Below are 26,287 nucleotides of genomic sequence, written 5' to 3'. Positions count from 1 at the left end.
TCTTCAGGAAAATGGAATGTCCCCTCTTGCTAACCAGGGCTAACACTAATCTTGCTGACTTCTGCCAGTCTGATACTGAATTGTTGTTCTTGAATTGTGTGGGAGATAATGATATTTTGCTAATGTAAACTCTGATGAAAATTCTGCATTTCATTTTTCTGCTTTCAAGCTGCGAGCTATCTGTAAGAAGGTATTACTTAACGCTTTTTCTGCCTTAGCATATAGCTTACAGTATTGTAAGCATATATAGCATAAGCCATCACTGTGCAACTTCTCATAGCACAACCACGTTTGCTTACATAACAAGAGCTGTGTATTTCCATCTTAAAATGCATTATTCCTGTTCTAAAGGGGAAATAATGATCTGAGTCTGAATTTCTCAACGGAGAAGAAAGTCTCACTTTTAATTTCGCCTTTCTGCAGTGTACTGAAGGCGTTAACATTTTCTCTCTCAGACAGCAAGTAAAGCTCTTCTGATGTGTCTTAATTTAGCATCAAATAAGGAATACTGCATCTTGACATGGTTAGTTGCTTCTTTGGCAGCAGATGCTTGGACACTATAATAAGGCGAACTGTTTGTGTCTGTCTGCACAACTCTGTGGCTGTTCTTATTCTTTTAACTTGAGTCTGGATTTTTGCTTGTTTTCAAGGAGGCTTGCCCCAGTACTAAGTATTTGCTTGCCTGGCATGTGTCTTGTATTCTCCTAAAGCCCTTCTCATTTGTTCTGTTTATTTTATATGAGGGATTATCAATTGGTTCTTTTTGTTGCTGCATAGATGGACACTAGTGCGTCAAACAAATTTATAAACACCATTGGCCTTACATTTATGTTGTTGTTCACTTCTTGGCACTGTATGCTGCCTTATGCATTCACCCTGGGGCAAGAGTGAAAGCGAAGGCATTGAATTGGTTTGTAGGACCAAGTATTCAGCTACTGAGAAAGCAAAAATAATGAGTCAGTAGCACTAGAGAAAAGCAAACTCTTAACAGTTAGATTAATTCAAGAATACCCAAATAACCTCTGTGTGTTAGTGCAGTCAACAAACTGCGCTGGTTAGCTGTGGGGCAGTTAAAGTTTTGCTTTTTTGTGAATACTGATAAGAAAATTATACCTCTGCACACCTATTAAAATGTAACATAAGTGTTGCTGATACCTGGATCTAATCCAAAGTCAGATTATTGAATTTGGACTCCTGGGGTGCCCAGATCCATGGTGTCAACAATTTCCTTGTGTTTCTTATTGATAGGTGGAAATATGAGTGATGTGTGTTTCAAGTACTTCCAACTAGTTAGCATCCATATCAGTAGTAGTGTGTACGTTGTTTCACTTCTGGTACGAAACCTGTTTTAGTTAATTTTCTCCTGCAACACTATTGTACTCATGGCCCTAGCATTTGCGAAAGCAGAATGTAGGATATTTCCTTAGAAGTCGCTGTTTTCACATGTAACCTAAAAATAAATAAATAAATACTGCCCTCAGATTTCTCTCCCAGATGAGCTAGTTTTGTATGTGTGTACATCATTTCTCCGTTCCTTTACTAGCCTTAATACCTCCAGCTAGTACAAAGTAGCAAGGCCTTGTAAGCGAGACTGAAAAGCCTAAACCGATAAAGAAGCGAGTGCAGTAAAAGCAGAAGCAAAAATCCCTGGAAGCTGTTCTGTATGAGTTGTGAATAGAGTAGAAGACTATTTTGTCAGTAATGCGAGAGAGGAGAAGCTATTATTGAGTTCATTGCTGTGATGTTGCCTTATTATAGTGATCTAACACTGCTGTTAGGAGCAGTCGGTGGGGTGTGGGAGCATGGAGCCACCTTCCCAACAGGTGTTGCCGCAGCTTGATGCGGAAGTGTGACAATGAGGCCAGGGTTTCTCAGGAGCACCGGTGGGAGTACCAGATTGACTCTGTCGGCACACCCACACTGTCCCTACCTTACCACAGTCATCCCACCCACTTTCTCCCGCACCATCCTAGTAAGCAGTAGTGATACTGCTCTTGGGAGAGCGACTCCATGCCCCCTGCCCTGCCATGTGGCTGCTCCGGGCTTTTGTTGAATAATGGTGATGCCGGAAAACATACTTCACGGAAGAAATTCACAGGGAAAAAAGTGAAATTATGGAATTGTGTCCTGTGTTGATAATAACTAAGGGTGAAATCTATTGTTCTTTTAAAAACTGATCCCATGAGTTCAGCATAATTGCACACTAAGGCTTCACTCTTACACACATTTACTTAGAAATAAGCTGCATTGAAACTCAAGTAGGGTTTGCTTTTTAGCATGCATACATTGGCTTATCCTGTAAGACTTAAGCCAACATTCAGAGTTACCTGTAATCTACACAGGTATTACTAGGATTTTTACTTGCTTTATGCTCAGAACTATAACATTTATTGCCCTTACTATATATGTAAAGTTTTAGATGATTTCTAAACCAGAGGTATCCGTTTTTTGTGTGGAAGGCCAGGAGAGTGTGTCACTCTTGTGGATTTTGAGTTACTCTTTTCTTATTGACCAAAGATGCAGTAACACAAAGAATACCAGTTAATATTCCTAAATGATGCATACACTTTTTAGTTCACATAACTCTGATTTTTTTTTATATAAAAATCTGTTCTGGGAGTACTGAATAGATGTGATTATTTTTGGTTATTCTTGGTATGTAGGTTATAGATCCTGTGGCACCTCGCTACACCGCTTTGCTGAAGAATGAAGTAGTCACAGTAAACGTTCCTGAAGCTCAAGAAGAGATGAAAGAAGTCGCCAAGCACCCAAAGGTTTGCTAGTTAGTTGTTTTGACACTGTAATGCAGATAGTTAAAACAGAGAACTTGTGTAGTATTCCCAAGTTTGCCTGAAACCACTCTTCCACACTCCCAAAATGTCACAAAGGAAAAGTAAGATTAGTTAGCTCATGGATAGCAGAGCTAATGAAAGAGTAAAATGGGAGTGCAAGGTGACATGATATGCTCTTTAGCTCTCTGGGAAAGATCTTGAGAGAAAACAGTATTTTAGAGTTGGGATGTATGTGCTGAGGCAGGTTGAGGGAGCCCCTGGACTTTTAACTGTCTAATACACCCTGGCACATCCCCAAACCAGGGAGAACACTGTGCCAGCCCTGAAGCTGGGGGACCTATCAGCAGAGGCGGGAAATAGGAAGGGGCACCCCCTTCACATTTCCGTGCGCTGGTCTGGTTCGCCAGAAGCAGCTTAGTCATGCTGGCCACATGACCCAGAAGCTCCCTCGGCCAGTAAAGCGAGATGAGCGCCGCAACCCCAGAGTCGGCCACGACTGGTCCTAATGGTCAGGGGTCCCTTTACCTTTACCCCCCCCTTCACATCTTTTGCCTTTCTGGCTTGAGCATAGCAGTTCTCCCTCCCCAGGCAAGTAGGATGGACCAGCTCATAGTTTAAACCATCTCATTGCGATCCAAAGAAGAATTCACATTAATAGCAAACTCTCCTGCAAAGCTCAGCATTTGTGTATTCTAGGATGGATTGGTGTGTTACAATCTAAAGCAAAAACCTGCAGTGCAACCCTATGTCTACTCAGAAGTAAGTTCTATGAGTAAGTGGAGCTTATTGTCAGGCACGTGTAAGGATTGCAGCCTTAACCAAGCATCTGAGTAAGTTCTTTTCTTTCTTGTTAACATGCAGAATGCTGAGGTTGGCTTGAAGCCTGTATGGTACAGTCCCAAAGTGCTGGTTGAAGGCGCAGATGCAGAGACGTTGACAGAAGGAGAGATGGTTACATTTATTAACTGGGGCAACATAATCATCACCAAAATACACAAGTAAGCTTCTGGATCTTGGAACAAGCTGGGATGTTGAATTCCATTGTCGAGAATTTTATTGGGAATTTTATTGGCTTTTTAAACATTGAAGTAAAGTATGTAATGGATGGGACTGTTAACACTGCAAGCACAGTTCTGTTATCTGTCTCCGCCACCTGATTGCAACCTTCTGCACCTCCAGAAGCTGTTCTTGGGGGTTCAGGGGATTGTTAGGACATGCTGCAAGGGAGCTGCAACTGCGGGGCAGCAAGCAGAAATTGCATAAGTTGAAGTGACATCTCACAATAGATCCAGCAGAGTGTAGCTTGACTGTTGACTGTGATGGTAGAGGTCCAGCGCCGAGGGCCTTCTGGTGGTTCTCTCACTGTGAGAAGCAAAGCTACAGGGAAACAGGCAGAGGGCCTTTTTGGTAGTGGTGCCCGCCCTGTGGAACGCCCTCCCATCAGATGTCAAAGAGATAAACAACTACCTGACATTTAGAAGACACCTGAAGACAGTTCAGGGAAGTTTTTAATGTGTGACATTTTAATGTATTTTTAATCTTTGTTGGAAGCCGCCCAGAGTGGCTGGGGAAGCCCAGCAAGATGGGTGGGGTACAAACAATAAATTATTTATTTATTTAAACTTCTCTATGCAAAGCAAGTTAATTTCATGCCACTGATATAACCCAGTTACTATAGCCAGTCATTTATTTGCACTATTTAATCACAGTGTGTTCTGCTTCCGTGTAGGAACTCTGCTGGGAAAATCACATCTATTGATGCTAAACTAAATTTGGAGAATAAGGACTACAAAAAAACTGCTAAGATCACCTGGTTGGCAGAAACTCCTCGTGCTCCTCCCATCCCTACTGTCTGTGTCAACTATGAGCACTTGATCACCAAACCAGTCCTGGGCAAAGAGGAAGATTTCAAGCAGTATGTCAACAGAAATAGCAAGGTAGCTTGCAACATGTCACCTATTTATATTATTATTACATTTTTGAAATTTCTCTCGTACTTCAAGGAGCTCAAATATGGTCTCCCCACTCCCTCCCCCTGGACTTTTTTCTACCATAGTAAACCTGCAGTTTAGCTTAGGGTGGGTGATTGTGACTAGCCCTCAAAATCAAACAGTAAGCTTTGTGGTAGGGACAATATTTGAGCTGATGTCTTCCTAGTCAAAATCCGACACTATAGCCACTATACCATATTGGTTGTATGCCTGCTTTTCTTCCTTTTAGATATTGGCTTTCCAAATGAGTTGCCATATTGTAGATCGGGGGCTTTCAACATTCACCTGGGCTGGCCTCACTCTTGCAATGCCACTAGGCTAATTCTTAGCATATGTACTATGTTGTTCATGGGACGTAATGCTGACTTGATTTTTAACCTGTTTACAGCAAGAAGAACTGATGTTAGGTGATCCTTGCCTTAAAGATCTGAAAAAAGGAGATATAATACAGATTCAGAGAAGAGGCTTTTATATTTGTGATCAGCCATATGAGCCTATTAGGTGAGCATCTGGAAACTCATTCCTTTTGTTTATCCATTTGGTATGCTCTGCCATAGAATTAGATAAGTGTGTTATAGCCATTGCAGAGTTTCACAGCCCAAATTCCCATTTTTATACTCATATTCCAAACGTTCCTGTTTTGCCAGATACAAAATTAGAGGCTTGTGGAATGCATTTTGCAAAAGTAAATGGAGCAGAATGATTAGGAAAGTGTGTGTGTAGCTCTTGTGTGTACTCTTGAACAAACTGAACAGCAGGCAGCCTGTTCTCTGTAATATCAGGCTGTATATTTCCCCGTCTCATTTGTTGAACCATGCAGATAACAAAATGTAAAGGTTTTATCTATCCATTATTATTATACTCCTAACTCCATTTTAGCATACTACTATTGTTGCACTGAATTTTCATGAGGCTTGACATTTCACCACAATAGTTGGACTTTTTGGTGTTTGCCTTCTATTCTTCTGTACATTTCACCAACACGCATACCAGTTGACAGCCATCGAACCCCTGATATGTCGGCACTTCATGGAAAAAAACGAGGAAATGCATCCTGCTATCCTCAGGCAACTAGGCCATTACTCTCTGGCATATCATATTGTGCTGAAAGTCACCACTCTTCAGCCTAATCCAGCGCTCTGCACTCATCGCTATGCCTGACTAGATGGAGATGCATGCTTTGGATATGCATCTGGGCGTGCATCCCACTGAAAATACGGCAGTGCATTGGAATGCAGAGGTTGGCCATCTGCACTGCATTCGTTTCAATAGGATTCACATCTCATCCACATTGTGCCCCAGCCGCTCAACTAAGCATAATTGGGTTGGGGCACAGGAGCATCATTCTGGTTTCCTTGGCAAATGGACACACATTTTCTCTTCTCATACTGGCTTCCCACGGTACTTGGCCCTTTGTGAAATGGCAGATAACTGAAAAAATGCTGTAAATAAGAAACCTGTTTTATCAGAGGTTCAAAATCTTTGGGAACACCTCAGATTAGTTACTGTTTTGCTAGACAGATACCATTAGGAGAGCAGCAAGACTACAAACAGCAGATACTGATGCTGAACTAAACTACGAGTTTGTCCAGCTAGGGGTATTACTATTTTTACAGTTTTTATATGTGCATTTATTTTTATACAAATACATGTTCTTTTGATATGTATAAAATTACAATCAGTGTGAAAAGAACTACATAGATCTAAGCAATGCACTGTAGCACACCTTTACCTGGGAGTAAGTCCCACTGAACCATGGGAGATTTGCCTGGTAAGTATGCATAGGACTAGGTTACATATCCCATCAATGTAGCAGGGAAATTGAGCTCACGCTTAACCCTTTCTCACATTGGAATTTAAATGCTTGTATTTTAGAAGTGTCGTATTCACATTTTCTATATTATGCCAATCAATGGGAGATAATCATGAAAAAACCAATTGATGTAATCTTTGTAGCCCATACAGCTGTAAAGAAGCCCCATGCATTTTGATTTATATCCCTGATGGGCATACAAAAGAAATGCCAACATCTGGATCTAAGGAGAAAACCAAGGCAGAAACAGCAAAGAAAGAGGTAAGGAAACCTAATGTATTTTGATTGTTTGTCAGAAGGATGTTTGGGATGCCTGGCATAACTGTAGAACAGGTGTAGAATGGAGGAAACCTGGCTTGACAGCAGCACATATAAAAAGAAATCCAGGATTATAGTCTTGTCATGTAAGTCATCATCATCAGAAACTGAACATGAGTCAGCAATCTTACCTGACTGCAAAAAGACTGATTCAGTTTTATACTGCTTTAATAGAACCATGGTTTCCAAGTCATGAGAAGTAACACTTCCACTTTATTCTGTGCTGGTCTCACCTCATCTGGAGTACTGTGTCCAGTGCTGACCCCTGCCTTTGAAGAAGGATACTGTATAGACAAATTGGGATGGGTTCAGATGAGGGCAGTGAAGATGGTCAGGTGTTTGGCAAACTACACTGCTATAAAAATGTTCCAGGCTTTAAACAGCACAGAACTAGTAATCAGACTTGGGAAACACCTATGCTAACCAAAGTTGATTCACTAAAACACACTATTTTAGTTTATTTTCAGTTTTTCTCCTCCTTTGCAAACATTGGGTGCTATCCTGTTCTGGGTGGAGGATAAAAGAGACATTTGTAGTAGGTCTTTGCATATTGAAGTGCCCTGACCAACTTTGCTTCACCAGTACTGTTTTAATTCTCTTTCATCCAGTTTGATTCATTGTAAAAACGTGCATTTGTTCTTCTTTTCCAAGGCTAGTACTGCACCGAAAGGACGATCTGCTCCACTTGTGGCTGACGCTTCTCCTGCTGCAGCCCCTACTTCAGTCGAAGACCACTTGGCTCTTTACAGCAAGGTGTCTGCCCAAGGAGATGCAGTTCGTGAATTGAAATCAAAGAAAGCAGCAAAGGAAGAAGTTGATGCTGCCGTGAAACAGCTGCTAGCCTTGAAAGCAGAATACAAGGAGAAGACGGGTCAGGACTACAAGCCTGGGAATCCTCCGGTCGCTGCAGTTCAGGCCCAGCCTTCCAAGTGTGAGGCTGCCAGTGCCACCCATCTAGACAGCAAGTCTCTTTACGATAAAGTAGCTGAGCAAGGGGAAGTGGTTCGAAAGCTAAAAGCAGAAAAAGTGCCCAAGGTTAGTGTTTGAAGAATAAGCCTGGATAAGAAGGAATTGAGAAGTGATCATTGCTACCTTTTATCAGGTGGATGATAGATCTGGCTTTTCTGTTATTTATAAAAGTAGATAGACAAAGAAGAACTCCTTGGGCAGGACTACCACTAACCTTAAAAGAACAGGAGAAGTTGGGGATGATAAACATAGGTCTGGCAGGAGAGAAAAGGGATTTTTTTTAAAAAAAACATTATGGTAGAAGTGTCAAAAGATAAAATATTAATTAAAAGTGGTGGTGATTAATTCTGCCCCCCCCCAATTAACGTCCCCAAAATAATGGCCCTCTGTTATCTTTGCTGAACTATGTGAAAGTGGGTATTGCACCAGTTTTCTGGATGGGGTGGAGATCAGTGTTGCACTATGACAAACATTCCGTCTGCACAAGCATTGAAGCTTGCCAGACAAGAACTATCCCCCCTCCCCTCCTCTGGTGTGTTGCACCTTGCGCTTCTATGTAGATCCTGGGCCGCCCAAACAAGAAGACTTCCCTCTCTGTCGCACTGATGTGGTCCAAAGGAAAGCAGAGCAATACATTTGGCACCAGATTGGTCGCAGGAGTTGCTGAAAGGAGGCATACAAGGCACCATCCATCTATCTTAGGGACTCCATTCTGGATTTGTATAGGGTTTAGTCCATAGCTGTCAACTTTTCCCTTTTCTTGCAAGGAATCCTATTCGGAATAAGGGAATTTCACTTAAAAAAAGGGAAACATTGACAGCTATGGTTTAGTCCTTAGCCTTTTCTTCTCCCAGAAATATCCTGCAAGGCAGCAGAGGTTTAGGGTCAGAGTTTCCCTTCTCCTAGCTGGGCTACCTTCCCAGGTTGACGAACCCCATCTTATTACATACCTGAATCCATCCCATAGAATACAAATAAAACTTCGGTTAAGGAGCACTCTATGCAAAGCAAAACCTTAGTTGTTGGTTACATTCAAATAGCTTCATTAAGTGAAGAGCATGTGATGATAGGTTCTAATAAGCCTCTTACTAGTTTTTTCTTTTTGTCAACTTGATCATGTGCATCCTAACTATTGTATCTACTTTGCTACATGCTTTTCTGTCTTTTCCTCTCTTTTTAACTGTTCTTTCGCTTCCTGTTGTAGGATCAGATAGATGCTGCTGTGAAAGTGCTTTTAGCTCTGAAAGCGGAATACAAGCAAAAGACAGGCCAGGAATACAAACCTGGAAACCCGGCAAAGAGTTTGCTTCCTAGTTCAGCTCCTTCTGCTCTTCCTCCTTCCATGCCCCTCTGTCCAGTAGTCTGCAAAGCTCTTTACAGCAAAGTGGCAGAACAAGGCGAAGTGGTTCGTAGACTTAAGTCAGAGAAAGCAGCAAAGGTATAATGGCCATGAAGGCAGAAAGAGTGCTGAACATTATGTTTTTAAGATGCACTATTAGGTCCTTGAGCAATTCACAAAATTAAAAAAATTGTATTCTATTTTTTCAGTATTTTTATTTTTACTTTTGCAAAGTATTAAGCAATATTTGGTTCCTCTCCATTTTCTCTTATTGCATGCAAGACAGATTATTATTTTGTCCAAGCAGAACAAAACTTTGATATAAATGCTAACAGTTAAATTTATTTGTAGATTGATCATTTTATCATTTGCACTTGCCCACTTAATCTTCAGTTTCAAACTGGAAATTTTTGCATTAAACTTTTCCATTCTTACTGATACGTTTCTTGTATTATCTCTCTGCTTCAGGATCAGATAGATGCTGCTGTGAAAGTGCTTCTTGCTCTAAAAGCAGAATATAAGCAAAAGACAGGCCAAGATTATAAACCTGGACATCCACCTGCAGTTCCTCTTTCCTCCTCCTGCTCCTCCTCTTCTTCCTCCTCCCTGTCCTCTTGTGCTTCTGGTCCTGCTCCTCTGTCCTGCAATGGTTTGACATCTTCTAGCCCAGTAGACAGAAACGTTCTGTACAATAAAGTAGTTGAACAAGGCGAGTTGGTACGGAGACTCAAAGCCGAGAAGGTGTCCAAGGTAGAATAGTGGTTTTATTATGCATGTGGTTTCAAAACTGTGTTTTTTCTCTGTTCATCAGCTGTGCATAATACTGATTTTGGCAGAAGTTTTTTCAAGGGACTTCATTTGGGACCAGGAAGTCAAGGTTATATATTGTGCATGCAACACACTTCTGCTTGTGCAACAGTGCAGCCCCTGCACACCCTCAAAATCAGTTCCAGACGGTTGGAAGATCCTCTGCAGCAGATTTTTGGGGCAAATGGGAGTAGGAGAGGAAGGTGAAAACTTTGTTGGCCAGAATTGGATGCAACCCTCAGTAACTGCTAATACTTTTTCTCCATATATCTGGATCCCATTGGGGGGGAAACAAGGCCGTCTTGAGGGAGCCATGGAGCAGAAAGGAATCTGCCAATATAAAATCTATTGCAAATCTATAATGTAGTGTTGTTAACATACCCTTGGATATTCAGGCAGGAAACTACAGGTATATACATACATAACTCTTGGAATTGTGACATGAATGCTCTCCCAATAATACTTCCCATAGGATAAAGTGGATGAAGCTGTAAAACTCCTCCTTTCCCTAAAAGCGGAATATAAAGAAAAGACTGGTCAGGATTATAAGCCAGGACAGTTACCAGCACCTCAGGCACATGCCTTAAACCAGCCGGCAAGCACAGAAACCAGTGGCCCTGACTCTGCAGAAGCAAAAGCTCTCTTTAACAAGGTTGCTCTCCAAGGAGAAGAGGTCCGGAAATTGAAAGCGGAGAAGGCAGAAAAGGTAATACTGCTTATTAACAGTTTAACGTTGTGGCAATCACACAGGGTCTCTGGACATTTAACGGTCTATTGATCCCTGTGCCACCACTGTGCTCGCTTCCCCGCTGTCACCAACCTGTTACTCTTGGGTAAAACACTGAGTCCAGACAGTTGTTAAAATTGAACCAAATAAACAAGTTTGTTTTATAAGCATTAACAAGTTTATGGTTTCTCAGATAATATTCCTGTCAGTTTCTTAACTTTAGTTTCTTTACCGGCCTATACCTTCCTAATACCTGACCAAACCTGACTAAACTGTGGGAGGCAGTGGAAGACAGGAGTGCCTGGCGTCAGTGGCGTAGCGTGGGGGTGCAGGGGGGGGCCGGGCGCAACATCTGGGGTTAGGGCAAATCCACGGGTTAGGGGGCGCAAATCCACGGGTTAGGGGGCGCAAATTACTTGCCTTGCCCCGGGTGCTGACAACCCACGCTACGCCACTGCCTGGCGTCCATGAGGTCACGAAGAGTCGGACACAACTAAACGACTAAACAACTAAACGACTAAACAACAACAACCTTCCTAATACCTTCTGACTGATTATCTCAACTGTTTGATTGGCTCCTCTTAACAAATTCTCTCACTCTCTCACATCAGAGTAGCCCAACCCACAGACTTATCCTCTCTGTCTCTTCTCTAACTCCAGACTGTCTTCTCAACCACCCTAACTCTAACTCTTCCCCTTGGGTTCCCATTGGTTAGTCATTTTACAATTAGTTAACCCTTTCCTTATGAACCCAGTATGATGTCACACACCTGGGATACTCATCACATTTCCTTTAACTTAAAATTTATGCTAATATCCTGAACTGCAATTGCAAGATGGTCTCTTTTCAGTGTCAAGTATTCTGCAGGTATGCATCTGGAGAAATTGCTGGAATTTCGCAGCATTTGTAAAAAGTAAAAGCATATTTCCTCTCTTAATTCAGCCTGTTCTCCTTTCACTCTGAAGGGTATCATGAGCATTTATCGCCACGTTGTGGCCAAAGGCAGAAAAAGGAGTTTGAGGGAAGTAGCCGCTCCAGTTTTCTTTTCCTGCCTTTCATTGAAGTTCTCACCTTTACTTCAGCTCCTGACTCAACATTTGTCCTCTTATTTTTCTAGTGTCAGCCCCCTGGTGATCTTTCGATGCAATCCATAAATATCCTACACACACACACACACACACACATATGATTGTTGTAAGATGAGGGTGTGTATGTTGACGTAATTGTTCTGTTTTGCACAATGCTGGAGACCTTATGCCTCTTAATATCAGTTGCTGGATTCCTAATTGAGGAAGCAGCCTGCTTGTGGGCTTCACAGGCGTGTCTGATTAGCCACTGTGAGAACAGAATGCTAGACTACATAGGCCTTTCTTAGGTTTTAGTTTCAGTGATCCTGTTTCCTGATGATGTTGTGCACCGAGTGTGAAACTTTCTGTGAATTATATTCCATACTACCGAGTTACATGTCCTAACAAGGAATAGTACAGATATTTTGGCTACAGAATGTGAGGATTCCACTTTCGGGACTCTTCAGGGGTTGCTTTTATGTTGATTATAGCCTCTCGCCAGATGTCTCAAAGCATTTGGGTAGTTTTAGTTCTAACACCAAACAATGGTGCTTCTACCTCTCATGAAATTGCCTTGATTAGTAATTGACTGTGGTTTTCCCCCAAACTGCACTTTGCTGTGACGCCGAAAGAAGAAAAGCATAGTTGGTTCAAGCTTTGCAAACCAGGATTGAAAACTTGCTTTCCAATCTTACTTTGCTGGCTTGCAGCTAATCACGGCTTGCAGAAGTTTCATTGGATTTCTCCCTTTCAGTGTGCATTCTGTGGTTTCCCCCGTACGTATAATTAATGTACCTTGCCTATTCTATGCAGCTAACTATTATTTCATTTCTTTTTGGTTATCTGTGTTTCCATGGGAATGGTGGCCTCCCCAAGGATAAGATTGATGCTGCAGTGCAAGAGCTGCTTCAATTGAAGGCGCAGTACAAGACACTGGCGGGAATAGACTATAAACCAGTCTCTGCAACTGGAGCAGAAGACAAAGACAAGAGGAAGAAAGAGAAAGAGAACAAATCCGAGAAGCAAAATAAGCAACAGAAGCAGAATGAAGGCCAAAAGAAAGAATCACAGAAAGACCAAAGTGGTGGCAGCAACTTATCCTCAAATGGACCAGGAGATGGTCAGGGACCTAAGAAACAAACCAGGTGAAATTTCTACTTAAAATATAGTCTGGGCAGCAGGGTAAAGGAAAGAATGCAGTGTTAAAATTGGTATTGTGCTATAAGGGAGATAACGAAGGCAAAAAACAACAACCCCACAACCCTTTATAGTACTGCTGGGTTGTTTTTACGTTAAAATGTTATAGACCGTTTTCTGTTCTTTTGTTGGGCTTGGGTCCCTTCTAACTATTGCAACATCACTACCAACTTGTTTGCTAGGTTTTGGGTAGAATACACAAAATAGACAGTCCTTGTCCAGACCGCCTACAACAAAAGCCAAGGAAGAGGAGCTAATAGGGACGTAATAAAGTTTGTAGCAGAAGTATCTTTGGGGTTGTGGTAGTCCATGGGAGAGAGTCTTTGAGTAAAATTGTGGCTTATAGGAATCGTATATAGGAAGCTGGCCTGGCAAAAGCACGGAGATGTTTCAGGTGAAAGAAATAGCAAATGTGAAAGGGGAAAGGGATTTTTCTTTTCATAAGTATGTATTTTTCCTGACACCATGAGAGCAAAAAGAGAACTATCCAGTTGCGGAGCATAAGGTAGGGCACCACTCCTGCCCTGTCCTCCTGGCTGCTTGCTGGGATCAAGTGAGGGCAGCGTAGCACTAGATTGGCACCATCAGCTCAGTGCTCCTGTGCCCCATCCAGGTCCCACTGAGCAGCACCGTCACAACTCAGAGGGTGGCACAGTGGTGCTCCAGTCCTCCTCACCATGACTGGAGCCACCAGAACACTCACTGGGGTTTCCCCCCTTCACATTTAATATGCTCTTTCCCCACTAATTGTATTGTTATTTGAGGGAGCATGTCAGCTTGAAGACTCTTGCCGTTATATAATAAATTTGCCTGTTTAAATTCATTGAAATGTTTAAACATTTAAATTCATGTCTGGATAGTTTTAACAGTTTTTTGAAATACAGCAAAATATTTAAAGTGGGCTGTTGCTTTATTATGGCAGTTGCTTTTGAGGCTAAGATTATGTTTCTGTCTTTCTAATATACTACAGGTTGGGGCTAGAGGCTAAGAAGGAAGAGAATCTGTCTGACTGGTATTCTCAGGCAAGTATATTTCAAGTTCTACCTGGGAGTCCTCTTTCACAGTCTTCAAAATAATGTACGCTTAAGAACAGTTTTTGGAGCTAAGCCGCAATCATGGGCGAACCTTGGTTGCAGCTCCTGGTTTGTCTAAAGCGGTTGCTTGGCATCAGATTTAATGCTAAACCAAACCATGGCTCAGCCCCAGCCTGTGCAGCAGCCACAGGAAAAGGGTACAGTGGTTGAGATCCATATGTTTGCTTACTTGCCCTAAGCAATGTCTTGCCTTAGTGTTACATCCAAACCGGTCTCTGCATAGGTGCATTTGGATATTTATGGTTCTAACAAAGGATAAACACCTTTCGTACATGAATGTTCCGTGCTCATTTCCACTGAATGTCATGTGTTCAATTTTATTTCTGTTTGATACTTTTTAAACTTGCTGCCCACAATGCAATTTTCATGACACTGAAACATTGCTATTTCCTTTAAAAGGTGATCACAAAATCAGAGATGATTGAATACTACGATGTGAGTGGCTGTTACATTCTCCGTCCCTGGGCTTTTTCCATCTGGGAAAGCATCAAAGAGTTTTTTGATGGTGAAATCAAGAAACTTGGTGTGGAAAACTGCTACTTTCCAATGTTCGTATCCCAGGCTGCGTTGGAAAAGGAGAAGACACACATTGCTGACTTTGCCCCGGAGGTAATCTTAGATCACATTATTAATAATAATGTATGGAATTTAAGTTTACAATTATGAGCTTCAATTGATAAACAGAATTCACATGTGTCACAAAAACTTTTTTTAAACAAAGTTGTACCCACCGTATTATTAAGAATGACATGAAATATATTTATAAAAAGTAGTATTTTCTAAACTTTTACATTCCTTGATTTCAGGTTGCCTGGGTTACAAGATCTGGCAAAACAGAGCTGGCTGAACCAATAGCTGTACGTCCTACTAGTGAAACAGGTACAGCCTTACAGATTTAAAATACTACAGCTAAATAGTCCCTCTTTCCTATAAATTAGTGATGTTGGCTTTTGTAATAACTGAAGTTCATCTACTCATGAATGAAAGCAAGTAGAGTGGGGGAGAAATCAAGTATTTTGTTATCAAGAAGTGTGGTGTAGTGGTTAGACTGAGCAACCTTGGGCCAAGTTACTCTTAGCCTAACCTACCTCACAGGGTTGTAGTGAGGATTTCTGTGCACATCCCCTTGAGCTCCTTCAAGGAAAGCTGGGATATAAATGCAATGAATAAAATGCAATAAATAAAATAAGAGAGAAACAAGATGAACAACATGTTCCCATGTATTTAAATTTTAAATATAAAGGATTAGCCCAACACGTAGGGTAATATCCAGCAACATGCCAGCAGATAGGATGGGATTTCCCTTTCCTCTCCTTTCTCCCCAATCTGCAAACTGTGGGGCTCTAGGGGGAGGGTAGGAAGGACAAGTCACATTGCACCAGTGGAAGTGCAAATAGGCTGACATCACTGGATGTCACCCTTACTCCACACAGGTATTATTATGCATGGGAATAAAAACTCTTACAAATCAGGTTTCCAAAACCAATAGTTAACATAGTAGCTACGTGCTTTCTGAAAATATTCTCCTTTTTTTGCAGTAATGTATCCTGCCTATGCAAAGTGGGTTCAGTCACACAGGGATCTCCCCATCAAACTTAATCAGTGGTGCAATGTTGTGGTAAGTGCAAGGTATACTGGATATTTGCTGTGCTTTACCCAATATGCTCATTCTCAATCAATCAATCAATCAGCAATCTCCACTACCCGCTTTTTAAATTAAGTTGTGGGTTGTTAGAATGTATAGTCTTTGTGGGGAGAAATTGCCATATTTTTTCACCTGGCACTTCTTGTGTTGAGGGATTTGATTCATATCTTATGCTCTGAATATTTCTTCATTGCTGCTTTCCACATCCTAACAAACACCATGTTGAATGAAAAAAATGGGGTATGTAGTGCACACATTTTGAGAATCTCTACAGGCCTGATCTGTGACAGCCATTGTGATATACAGTGGTACCTCGGGTTAAATATGCTTCAGGTTACAGACGCTTCAGGTTACAGACTCCGCTAACCTAGAAATAGTATTTCAGGTTAAGAACTTGGCTTCAGGATGAGAACAGAAATCATGCAGCAGCAGGGAGGCCCCATTAGCTAAAGTGGTACCTCAGGTTAAGAACAGTTTCAGGTTAAGAATGGACCTCCAGAACAAATTAAGTTCTTAACCCGAGGTACCACTGTATCTGGATTTGTGATCATGCAAATTATCCTTGCCTACTGGTATTTACAATCTTCATAGAAATAATAGAAATCAGCATATGAGAATATAGCATTTTTATATTGAAAACAAATGGCAATTAAATAATCTCTGGTTCCTTTTGTGTGAATAGTGGGTTTCTTAACAATATGTAAAATCTAGGTAGCACTAGCAGAAGCCAGCACAGGAATTCTCTCTAGGTTCATTGGGACCCCATCCTGCACAAGCTCCATGCCATCCCCAAATCTAATCTGGAGGGTTTGGGAAACCACAGAACAAATTAAGGGGGAGCAGAGGGGTTGAAAGTTTATTGTACCGATGGAGCCTTAGCCTTTGTGTTTCGTTAATTGCAACTCATTATGACTTTGAATTCATTTAGTATAATGCATCATTGAAAAATAGAACTTTGAGCAATGCTAAATAATACATTAAAAACAAGCTCATTAATGACGATAACTTTAACTTTTCATGACACTCTTTTTTGTTTTTTTGTTTGTTTTGTATTGCAGCGCTGGGAGTTCAAACATCCACAGCCTTTCTTGCGTACTCGTGAATTCCTGTGGCAGGAGGGACACACAGCGTTTGCAACCTACGAAGAGGCAGCAGAAGAGGTACAGTGCACAGATTAAGTTAAACGAACTTCATTCTTCACCATCCAACAACTTCAAGGGAAATTTGGAAATTGTTGCATAAGTGGGGGGAGGGAGTCCACTTCGTATTTCAGCGTAATTGAGGGAAAACAGTGAAGCTTCTTTTCTTCAGTATGTTCAAAAAGGCTAATAACACAGAGAGATTATATGAAAAGTAGATTCAGTGTTAAATCGTGTTGGACGTTGTTTTCTCATGGTGTGATATACAAGAATTAATTTGAATTTCATTGGCTTGTTGTTGTCACTCAAACAATCTACGTGTTTCAAAATTGGGTGTCATTAACTATGTGAACCCCCAGACAAGAAAAGAAATAGCACAATTAGTGAAATACCATAGTTACAAACAACAGTTAATTTCATGTCCGAGAATCACTACAGTGGTGCCTCGCAAGACGAAATTAATCCGTTCTGCAAGTCTCTTCGTCTTGTGGTTTTTTCGTCTTGCGAAGCACGGCTATTAGCGGCTTAGCGGCTATTAACGGCTTAGCGGCTATTAACGGCTTAGCGGCTTTAAGAAAAAGGAAACAAACTTGCAAGAACTTGCAAGACGTTTCGTCTTGCGAAGCAAGCCCATAGGGAAATTCGTCTTGCGGAACAACTCAAAAAACGGAAAACCCTTTCGTCTAGCGAGTTTTTCGTCTTGCGAGGCATTCGTCTTGCAGGGCACCACTGTATCTGTTGTTAGATAGGATTCAGTGGTTATTGCTAGAGCTTTAAACTGTAAACGCTAATTTTTTATTTGCTAACCACCATAAATTATTAGGGTTTTAGAAGGCCATTGATATTTATCCTTGGCTTTCCTATGATTCTACCAAATGGTTAAGTAATACTTTTGGCACATAGCTTAGTCTAAACTTCTACAAACTATTTTTTATTGTCTCAGGTATTACAGATCCTTGATCTGTATGCTCGTGTGTATGAAGAGCTTCTGGCAATTCCTGTTGTGAAAGGAAGAAAGACAGAAAAGGAGAAGTTTGCAGGCGGAGATTATACAACTACCATTGAGGCATTTATATCCGCCAGTGGGCGAGGCATCCAGGTATGTTCTGATAAAAACATTTTATATACTTCATTAATATGTAGGAAGACGTTACCTGAATTTTGTTTATTGTTGCCTTTTTTTAGGGAGCAACTTCTCATCACTTGGGACAGAATTTTTCAAAGATGTTTGAGATTGTCTTTGAAGATCCCAAGATACCAGGAGAGAAGCAATTTGCTTATCAGAACTCTTGGGGTATCACAACGCGGACCATTGGCGTAATGACCATGATTCATGGAGACAACATGGGTCTAGTACTACCTCCCAGGGTCGCTTCTGTTCAGGTGAACAAAATCACATTGATACAAACCTTTTGCTAGTGCCAATTCACCTCTCTTTCCCCTCCTATTTTCTAGAATGGTGGTGGTGGTGGGGGTTTTGAATCCAGACTAAGATAGTTACACTTAGATTCCATTAAATTACTTTAATGGAAACTTAACTGTAAGTCATGACTAACTTGCTCCATAGATTGCCGTAAGACCTAAGCACAACTAACTTAGTCTGGCACCAAGTCACTGAGTTGACTGGCAAACAATCTTAATGCTTGTGCAGCTGCTGATGTCCTCTGGCTGTATCTTTAAGATGTGGAGGGGAATAGAAAGAGGATGGGGAAATGTTGCAGCAGCCTGCTTCTGTCCACTGGGTGGCAACCAGAAAGAGGGCATTCTTACTGCATTATGAAAAAGCCTCCCCAACAGATCTTGCAGACACCTTCACTTAGGTATTTACACTCTCAACCGACAACACTTTTTTGCTCCAACACACATTTACTGGCCCTTAATTCTGAAGGACTGAGCCATATGCAGCTGCCTGGGTTCTGAAATCTTCAGGGGAGGCACTTCTCTGAGTCCAGCCTCCCTCACAGGGACATTTGGTGGGCATTTTGGAGACGACCTTCTGAGTGGCTGCTCCCTAGCTTTGGAACTCTCTTTCTAGAGGCTGTGTTTGCTCTCTCCTTGTCCTTCTAGCAGCATCTGAAAACTTTCTTTGGGAACTGACTGCTTTTAAGGAAACGTACCCTAATTGTATGCTGTACTGTTTTCCCCATCTGCGTTTTAATAGATGTGTTTTAATTCCATAGGTAGTTTAATTACTTTTTAACAGCAACCTTTTACATGTTTTAAGCTGTGTGTGTTTTATCTGTGTTTATTTTAATTTTTGTGAGCGCCTTGAGTCCTAGTTCTGGGAAACAATCAAATCAATCAATAAATACATAAATATGTGTATGAATAATTCTGCTCAGTGAGTGCTTGTATATTTATAAAATTTTAATGTAGTTGATTTTGTTGTGGCACTGCTTCAATAGTCCTTTTGCTTCAAAACTGATGGTTTTAAGAGCAGTCTGCAAGTTTAGGGCCTACATATTGTAATTCTTGCAAACAGAATTTTTGTTAATGCTCCTAACTCAATAATCATTGCATCACCACTCAGGTTGTGATTATTCCCTGTGGAATCACCAATTCGCTTTCGGAAGAAGACAAGGAGGCCCTGATGGCAAAGTGTGCTGAATACCGTAAGCAGCTATTCAGTGCCAATATCCGTGCGCGTGTTGACTTGAGAGAGAACTATTCACCTGGATGGAAATTCAATCACTGGGAGCTTAAGGTAAATGTTGTTCAGTTCTGTTCTCCTGTGATGGATTCCTCATTGTCAGCCTTTCCTTGGATGCATCATTCAGTAGTATATGCAGGAGGAAAATGGGAGTTATCAATATATTAGCGACAATCGATCCTCCTTCTTATGAACTTTCCCTTAACTACATGTCATCTGTCCCTTATTTTCCAATTCTGATGAGCTCATCTACTTCAAGAGTGCCTGTGTAATAAATTATCCAACCTCCAATAGGAGCAGAAGAGGAATAAAACACCTGTCATAGCTGCAGTGGGTGCCTTCACCTTTAAACCATAGTTTAAAGATTTGGTTTAAAGTGACACATTTGTTTTATATTATTCTGGAGTGTGGAATAATTTGCATTTTTGCCAGGTATAAGTCTGGGTTTCTTGACTATAACCAGGGGTAGCTCCTTCCCTGAAATAGTTTTGTGTTCCACTTAAGCAAGGTAGACAGATGTAAAGAAGTGTATAAAATGCTCTGTTCATGGACTCCACTTTTTTTTTTTTAGGGTGTTCCAATCAGGCTTGAAGTGGGTCCACGAGATATGAAAAATCATCAGTTTGTAGCTGTTAGACGAGACACAGGAGAGAAGCTGACTTTTGCTGAAAATGAAGCAGTGGACCAGCTGAGACGTGTTCTGGACAAAATCCAGACGAACCTTTTTGACAGGTTAAGTTTGGGGGAGGCTGTTTTCAAACTGACACATTTGCTTCTTATGCTATGTGTTTCATTCATCTGTCTGTCGTTTCATGGGTTTCCAAAGGAATGAGGAAATGAACTGAGGATCAGGGCACAACTAGAATTAACCTTCACTTACCCACCCAGCCTGGATTGCAATGGATGCATGGCAAACTATCTGAATCACCCTCCCCAATGATCTCAAAGTTTCCCAATAGGTTGAGCTGGTGGGGTGGGGAATGGTTGAGTGAATCCCCCAAATGGGAGCAATGAAGAGAATAATAATAATAATATAAAAAAAAAAACAGAGTAGAAAGCAGGAGGGGGTAAAATGCAGCTCCTCCCTTCTGTGACTCTAGAACTGATTATTTGTCCATCTTCAATTCACTCCCCACCCCACCCCCCGAAAAAAAATCTTTTGGATTGCTTTGCCTGACCAGCTGGGCAAAAAAGGTCATCAGTATAGTAATGCTGACTTTTCTCACAAAAAAACCTCATGCCATCTAAACTGAATACTAGCCCTTGTACTTTCAGCTTGCTCTTCCACCAGTTTTCATGGCCTGACACCCAGAGAAGGCATACTCTATATTAATGGAATCAAGCTTCTCTTGGAAGTGGATTCTAGTCCCAAATGCTTGTACTGCACTGAGATATCACAGGACTTAAATTTGTATCCCAAGAGCTACTTTAGGTCTGCATAAGGACTTCGGTGTGCCTTGTGAATATAACACAGTCACAAATTCCCCTCATTTTCATAAGAGGTGTGGTGTGCGTTGAAGGTTTGATGCACAGAAGCCCAAAGTCACCTTGGGCACACAGAATGAGTTGCACAGTACTTTGGCCTATTGCACTTTTATATCCCACCTTTGACTGCAGCTAAGCATGTTTCTAACCATCGTTTGGACTGCTGTGTGGACAAAAACTGGAATGTAATTAGTGGGATGTAATTCAGATGCATTCTAAAGATCTGGCTCTGTGGTTTAAGAGTTTTTTTAAACAATAAGTAAAAGCTTATATTGACTGAATTTCTGCTCTTTCTCAGAGCTTCTAAAGACCTAAAGAATCATATGGTGGTGGCCAATACAATGGAAGAGTTTCAGACTGCACTTGATTCGGGAAAGGTAAGAAATCTGCAGCATGATCAAGACTGGAATCCAGTGTATATTTACAGCCTTAATGAACACAGTGTGGCTATCTTTCAAGGAAGCATTCATAAGAATAGGCTGCAAGTTTTGTTTTTGCAAGTGAAGGCACAATTGAGCAACACAAATTTATTCAGGGATTGCAGGATTAGCAGCTTGTACTGGCCTAAACCATGAGAGTTTCTTAGGAGTCTCAAAGAATAATTGCAACCTCAAAAAATGCCAATGTTAAATCGATATCACATTCCTTGGGAATAATGCTTGCAATTTTAAGACATGTAGTGGAGCCTGTAGTTCTTTAAAAGCTTTAACCTCTTGGCTTATTTAATTGCAGCTGCCATTGCAGAACGTTTTCCTTTGTGGTCAGCTCTCATAACCCATTCACCCTCCATCAAGGCTATGGGACATCTATGTATGTCCATTGCAGTATGTGAAAAAGATGCCTCTCCATGTCTTTAAAAACAGTAGTAAAGGTGGAAGGCTGCCTTCCCTGTGACACTTATTCAGCTGTGCTGCTTTTTCAGCAGAAAATAGCCATGCCATCTCTAAGAAATAGTATCAAGTTGAATTCTAGATCAGATACTGTAATCAATTCATTACAAGTAACCGTAAAATAATTAGCAAACAATATAACTAGTCTTGTCAGTTCAAAGAACACATTGCTTGCGTCAAAGAACTCTTTCTATCTGATTTAAATAGAGGTCAACAAGTACATGCAGAAAAGCTGGATGACAAGAGGTTATTGGAATTGATATGAAGGTGCAATGAAGCACCTTTAATTGCAGCAAAGTATTTTAGATTGCCACAGGAGTGTTTTGTGCTCTGGCTACTGGTTTTACGTGAGAGTTTGATTCGTGTGAATTATTCTCGAATAGCTTTGACCTATTTTTAATAACATTTATTAAAGATAAGTCATTTCCCAACATGCCTCCTTCAAAACAAGCAGCTGGCTTACGTTGTGGAATTTATTTAAACAGATACAACTTATGCATCCTGCTGCTGTTTGTCATAAACTAAATTAGGTTTTAGGGCCTAGCATTTTCCATCCTGTTCTTTTTTCTTCCATGGGTCAGGAGTGTCATTGAGTCCAGTGCCATTGAGTCCAAGTTGAAGGCCTTTATGTGATCTGGTGCTGCTGCTGTTCGCATTGTAGCACTCTTGAGAGGAACAAAATCCTGCAAACTATACACATTTCATATTCATGTTTCCTAGAAGAATAACAGGCTCCCTTAATGTGTGCTTCAAGCTTGAATCAATTTCTTTCTTTTCTAAAAGTTGGAGTCAGAATGAAGTTTAATCACTCAAACAATGCTGAATTATGAGAAATTATTAACTTTCCTACGTGCTGTATGTGCTATCTCTTGAAGCTGGGCTTAGTTTATGTTAAATTTCAAATGTAGCAAATGCCTGTAAAGCCTTTATGGCTTGGAAAACAAACAATTCTTTATTGAAAAGCGAACACGTCACTTGAAGTTCAAGAACTCATAATGGTTATTCCTCTGGTTCTGCAGACCAGGGCATGTCATTCAGTTTAACATGCCAGTCCAATAATCTCTTGGGGGTGTGAGTTCCCTACACATGCACCTCTCTCCCTTTGAGAGGAGCACTTCTGTGTGCATTTTTGCAAAATATGTTGGCTTCTGGATCTAGGAGAGTGAAATTCTGGCAAAATACATGAAAGCTAAAATATTCAATTAATCAATGACTTCTGGAGAGAAAACATGGCATTCAAATTTTCACTTCAAGGAAATACGTTAGGGACTTTTTTCTATGAATTGTTTGCAGAATAAGTTCTAATGACATTGTCCTTCCTTACATCGTCTGGCTTTAAGTGGTGTTTTACTCAGTTGCACCACTAAGGGGCGACTTTCTATCTTAATTTGAAGATATTTTTAAAAGTCCAGTCAGATTCTGCTAACATTCACCTTCAAGAAGCTCTCTACCGGGGCCAGTGTGTTGAATGTACACACAAATCTTAGGCCAGAGGGGCAGGGGAGTGAAATTTTATTTGTAGTGAAATATAAAGATCATAAGGCTTTTCAATCCTATCATCAGACTGACTTCTCTCAGGGCAGCTAAAACATGAACATTATACTACTTTCTGTTACAGATGGGTAGCCGTGTTGGTCTGCCATAGTCAAAACAAAAAAAATTCCTTCCAGTAGCACCTTAAAGACCAACTAAGTTAGTTCTTGGTATGAGCTTTCGTGTGCATGCAGTGTATCTGAAGAAGTGTGCATGCACACGAAAGCTCATACCAAGAACTAACTTAGTTGGTCTTTAAGGTGCTACTGGAAGGAATTTTTTTTGTTTTATACTACTTTCTGTTAGACTCATTTCAGCTATTTCCCCTTGTAAAATGGAACAGACAAGTTTTATTCAATATATAAGACATTAATTAAGACTAATTATATAACCTCAACAATGTTTATTTTCCTTTCTGACTTCAGATAGTGCAGATTCCTTTCTGTGGTGAAATAGATTGTGAGGACTGGATCAAAAAGACAACTGCCAGGTAAATAAATGTTTGTGTATAGACATAACTATACAAATGCATAAGTACCAATAGAGATGCACACTTGCTCTGACAAAAATAGGAATTGGTCCTTGTAGTAGATGTTATGGGGCCCCATGCTAAAGAATCAGCTAACCAAGAAGTGTAATTTTTCTAAAAGGGAAAGCACTTTTATTCTAGACCTGTTGGAGGAACAGTTTACAGTGGAAGACCATGATCTGTATTAAGGTGCCAAGACACCCTTTGGTTCATGTTTCACCGGAAGCCCTGCGACATCCCTACTAATTATGGGACAATAGACTGTCCCTCGTTTTTGTCAACGCTCAGCCTTTTGTCTTTGTACAGCTCTCTTGCAAATCTATATAGCTACCTTGACTTTACTCTTTGCGCAGCATTAATTCCTTTGGTTCAAGAGTGTTTTGATTTCTGCAAATCAGGCTCACATTTGGGTCATATGTGATACCTTTGGTTATTGCACAATTGTGGGGCGTTGCCATTTATCTCAGTTTTGGGCATTAAAGGAAATCTGCTTTCCATTTCAGAGATCAAGACCTTGAGCCTGGTGCTCCATCCATGGGAGCAAAAAGTCTCTGCATCCCCTTCAAGCCGCTGTGTAAGCTGGAGAACGGAGCAAAATGTGTCTGTGGCAAGAACCTTGCCAAGTTCTACACCCTCTTTGGCCGTAGTTACTAAACTGCTAGTTTGAAACACCATTTTCTTTATCTTTCAAGCCCTCAACTTTTTGAAATAAAGACTGAAATCTTCCCAGATCCTATCACGTTTTTGTTACTTTTTAAAACAGCTGCAAATAAAGCCATACAGAGTCAAAGAGCCCCTTCAGTCAGACTAGCAGTGATGCACAGACTTTTCTGTATACAACATCTCTAATAATAAATACATATTGTCAGCTACCACTTGGCTTCTTTTTTGGCTTATGGGATAAAATGGGTTTGTGGGGTAGGTAATGACGTATGCAAAGGTTGGATGAATTCACATTAATACTGTAGTGTTCAACATTCTTGAATGAGCTGCAGCACTTCATTCCATGAGTGGAAGATACTGTCTGCCTACAGAGTGCTAAGTTTAAAGTTTTAAAATTGTGTATTAGAAGATTAGAAAACCAATTGTTAGAATAACTTGAACTTAAAAGTGTACGGCATAGTGCCCTCCAGACTACAACTCCCATGAGCACCTGCCTATATGACCAGTGGTCAGGGATGATTTGTAATCCAGCATCCGGAGAGTACCACATTAGTGCACATAATCTTCATTGGAAGCAACTTCAATGGATGCCACCTTGTTTAGTTTAAAGATCTACGTCACAATGACCATTAAAACCAGTTATATTTCCAGCACCTGCAGATAGGACAGTTTCCTACCTTGTGCCTTTACCAAGTCATTTTTCACAAGATTTACAAGAATGCTACCTATACTGTGATAATTGCTGATCATTCCTATGATTGCCAGGAATAGGGGAATCAGTCCCCTTTAATCAATGGCTCGACAGCATGACAACATTGGCAATGTATGAACCGATAGCTTATAGACGCAGACTTTCTTTGGGTAAATACAGTGATATTTAGAATTAGTTTACACAGAATATATTAGATTACTGACAGTTATGTGTACATTAGGATAATAAGAATAAGCATCTGTATATTAATATATGGTAATATAACCGTTTTTTTCATCACTACTTTTTTTTAAAAGAAATTCTCTTAATAAAATATCAATTTGAAAAATGATTGGCATGAACAGATGTAGTAGGGGAAACATGGAACAAGGCTGGCTTGGCTTCTGAGTCACTGCAGCTTCAAAGAAACGAAGGGCAGATTCAGAACAACTCAATTTAAATAATGCCCACACTATGTCATTTGCTTGAGTTTCTGTCTCTTGATCACAATTACTTTGATTTATTTTTTTAAGTTTCAGTAGGAACATTAATTCAATGAGCTGGTGTTAGTGTTTAAAGCCCTAAATGACTCCAAATATTTGAAAGAGCATCTCATTCCCTACAGACCCTCTCAGGAGATGGGCCCTCTGTAGTTTGCACCCTCAGAAGTTCTTTTGCCCTGGCCTTGAAACCAAAACATAATTGGAAAAAGCACTGAATGACCCAGCCAAAGCTAAGCACCATGAGGCTCCTGCAATTTATATACAAGTGACACTATGAGACTTTACAACATGTAACTTTGGGTTGGATCATGGATACCACGGGTGATATTCCATGTTGCACAAGTGGACGTCTGTTCATGGGATGGGACTTCTTCTTACAGCCCCATGTGCATGCCTTAAATCAGCTCTGGAGGGTAAGGGAGAAAATAATGAATAAACTCATTG

The 26,287-nt window shown here is 40.7% G+C and overlaps 1 protein-coding gene across 3 annotated transcripts in view; it reads left to right on the top strand.

Annotated features, from left to right (window-relative positions):
• EPRS1 (glutamyl-prolyl-tRNA synthetase 1) overlaps window positions 1-24,858 on the top strand; it is a 39,637-nt gene extending 14,779 nt beyond the window's left edge. The window contains exons 13-34 of one of the 3 annotated variants that reach the window (XM_077925598.1): window positions 2,664-2,774; window positions 3,654-3,790; window positions 4,522-4,729; window positions 5,172-5,284; window positions 6,740-6,857; window positions 7,566-7,949; window positions 9,088-9,321; window positions 9,691-9,972; window positions 10,502-10,735; window positions 12,701-12,969; window positions 13,992-14,043; window positions 14,515-14,724; window positions 14,922-14,994; window positions 15,654-15,733; window positions 16,819-16,920; window positions 17,843-17,998; window positions 18,085-18,282; window positions 19,430-19,603; window positions 20,121-20,281; window positions 21,333-21,411; window positions 23,883-23,947; window positions 24,490-24,858. In XM_077925598.1, coding sequence (XP_077781724.1) covers window positions 2,664-2,774; window positions 3,654-3,790; window positions 4,522-4,729; window positions 5,172-5,284; window positions 6,740-6,857; window positions 7,566-7,949; window positions 9,088-9,321; window positions 9,691-9,972; window positions 10,502-10,735; window positions 12,701-12,969; window positions 13,992-14,043; window positions 14,515-14,724; window positions 14,922-14,994; window positions 15,654-15,733; window positions 16,819-16,920; window positions 17,843-17,998; window positions 18,085-18,282; window positions 19,430-19,603; window positions 20,121-20,281; window positions 21,333-21,411; window positions 23,883-23,947; window positions 24,490-24,640 — 3,591 coding nt within the window. In that variant the 3' untranslated portion in view covers window positions 24,641-24,858. The remainder of the gene's footprint in view (window positions 1-2,663; window positions 2,775-3,653; window positions 3,791-4,521; window positions 4,730-5,171; window positions 5,285-6,739; window positions 6,858-7,565; window positions 7,950-9,087; window positions 9,322-9,690; window positions 9,973-10,501; window positions 10,736-12,700; window positions 12,970-13,991; window positions 14,044-14,514; window positions 14,725-14,921; window positions 14,995-15,653; window positions 15,734-16,818; window positions 16,921-17,842; window positions 17,999-18,084; window positions 18,283-19,429; window positions 19,604-20,120; window positions 20,282-21,332; window positions 21,412-23,882; window positions 23,948-24,489) is intronic. The other 2 variants (XM_077925600.1, XM_028724616.2) reach the window with 2 other exon arrangements.
• Window positions 24,859-26,287: the final 1,429 nt, after the last annotated feature.

The sequence above is a fragment of the Podarcis muralis genome, chromosome 3 (assembly GCF_964188315.1).
Source record: "Podarcis muralis chromosome 3, rPodMur119.hap1.1, whole genome shotgun sequence".
Taxonomy (NCBI): domain Eukaryota; kingdom Metazoa; phylum Chordata; class Lepidosauria; order Squamata; family Lacertidae; genus Podarcis; species Podarcis muralis.
Note: the sequence above shows the minus strand (reverse complement) of the source record. Positions and strands in the feature narration are given on the sequence as shown.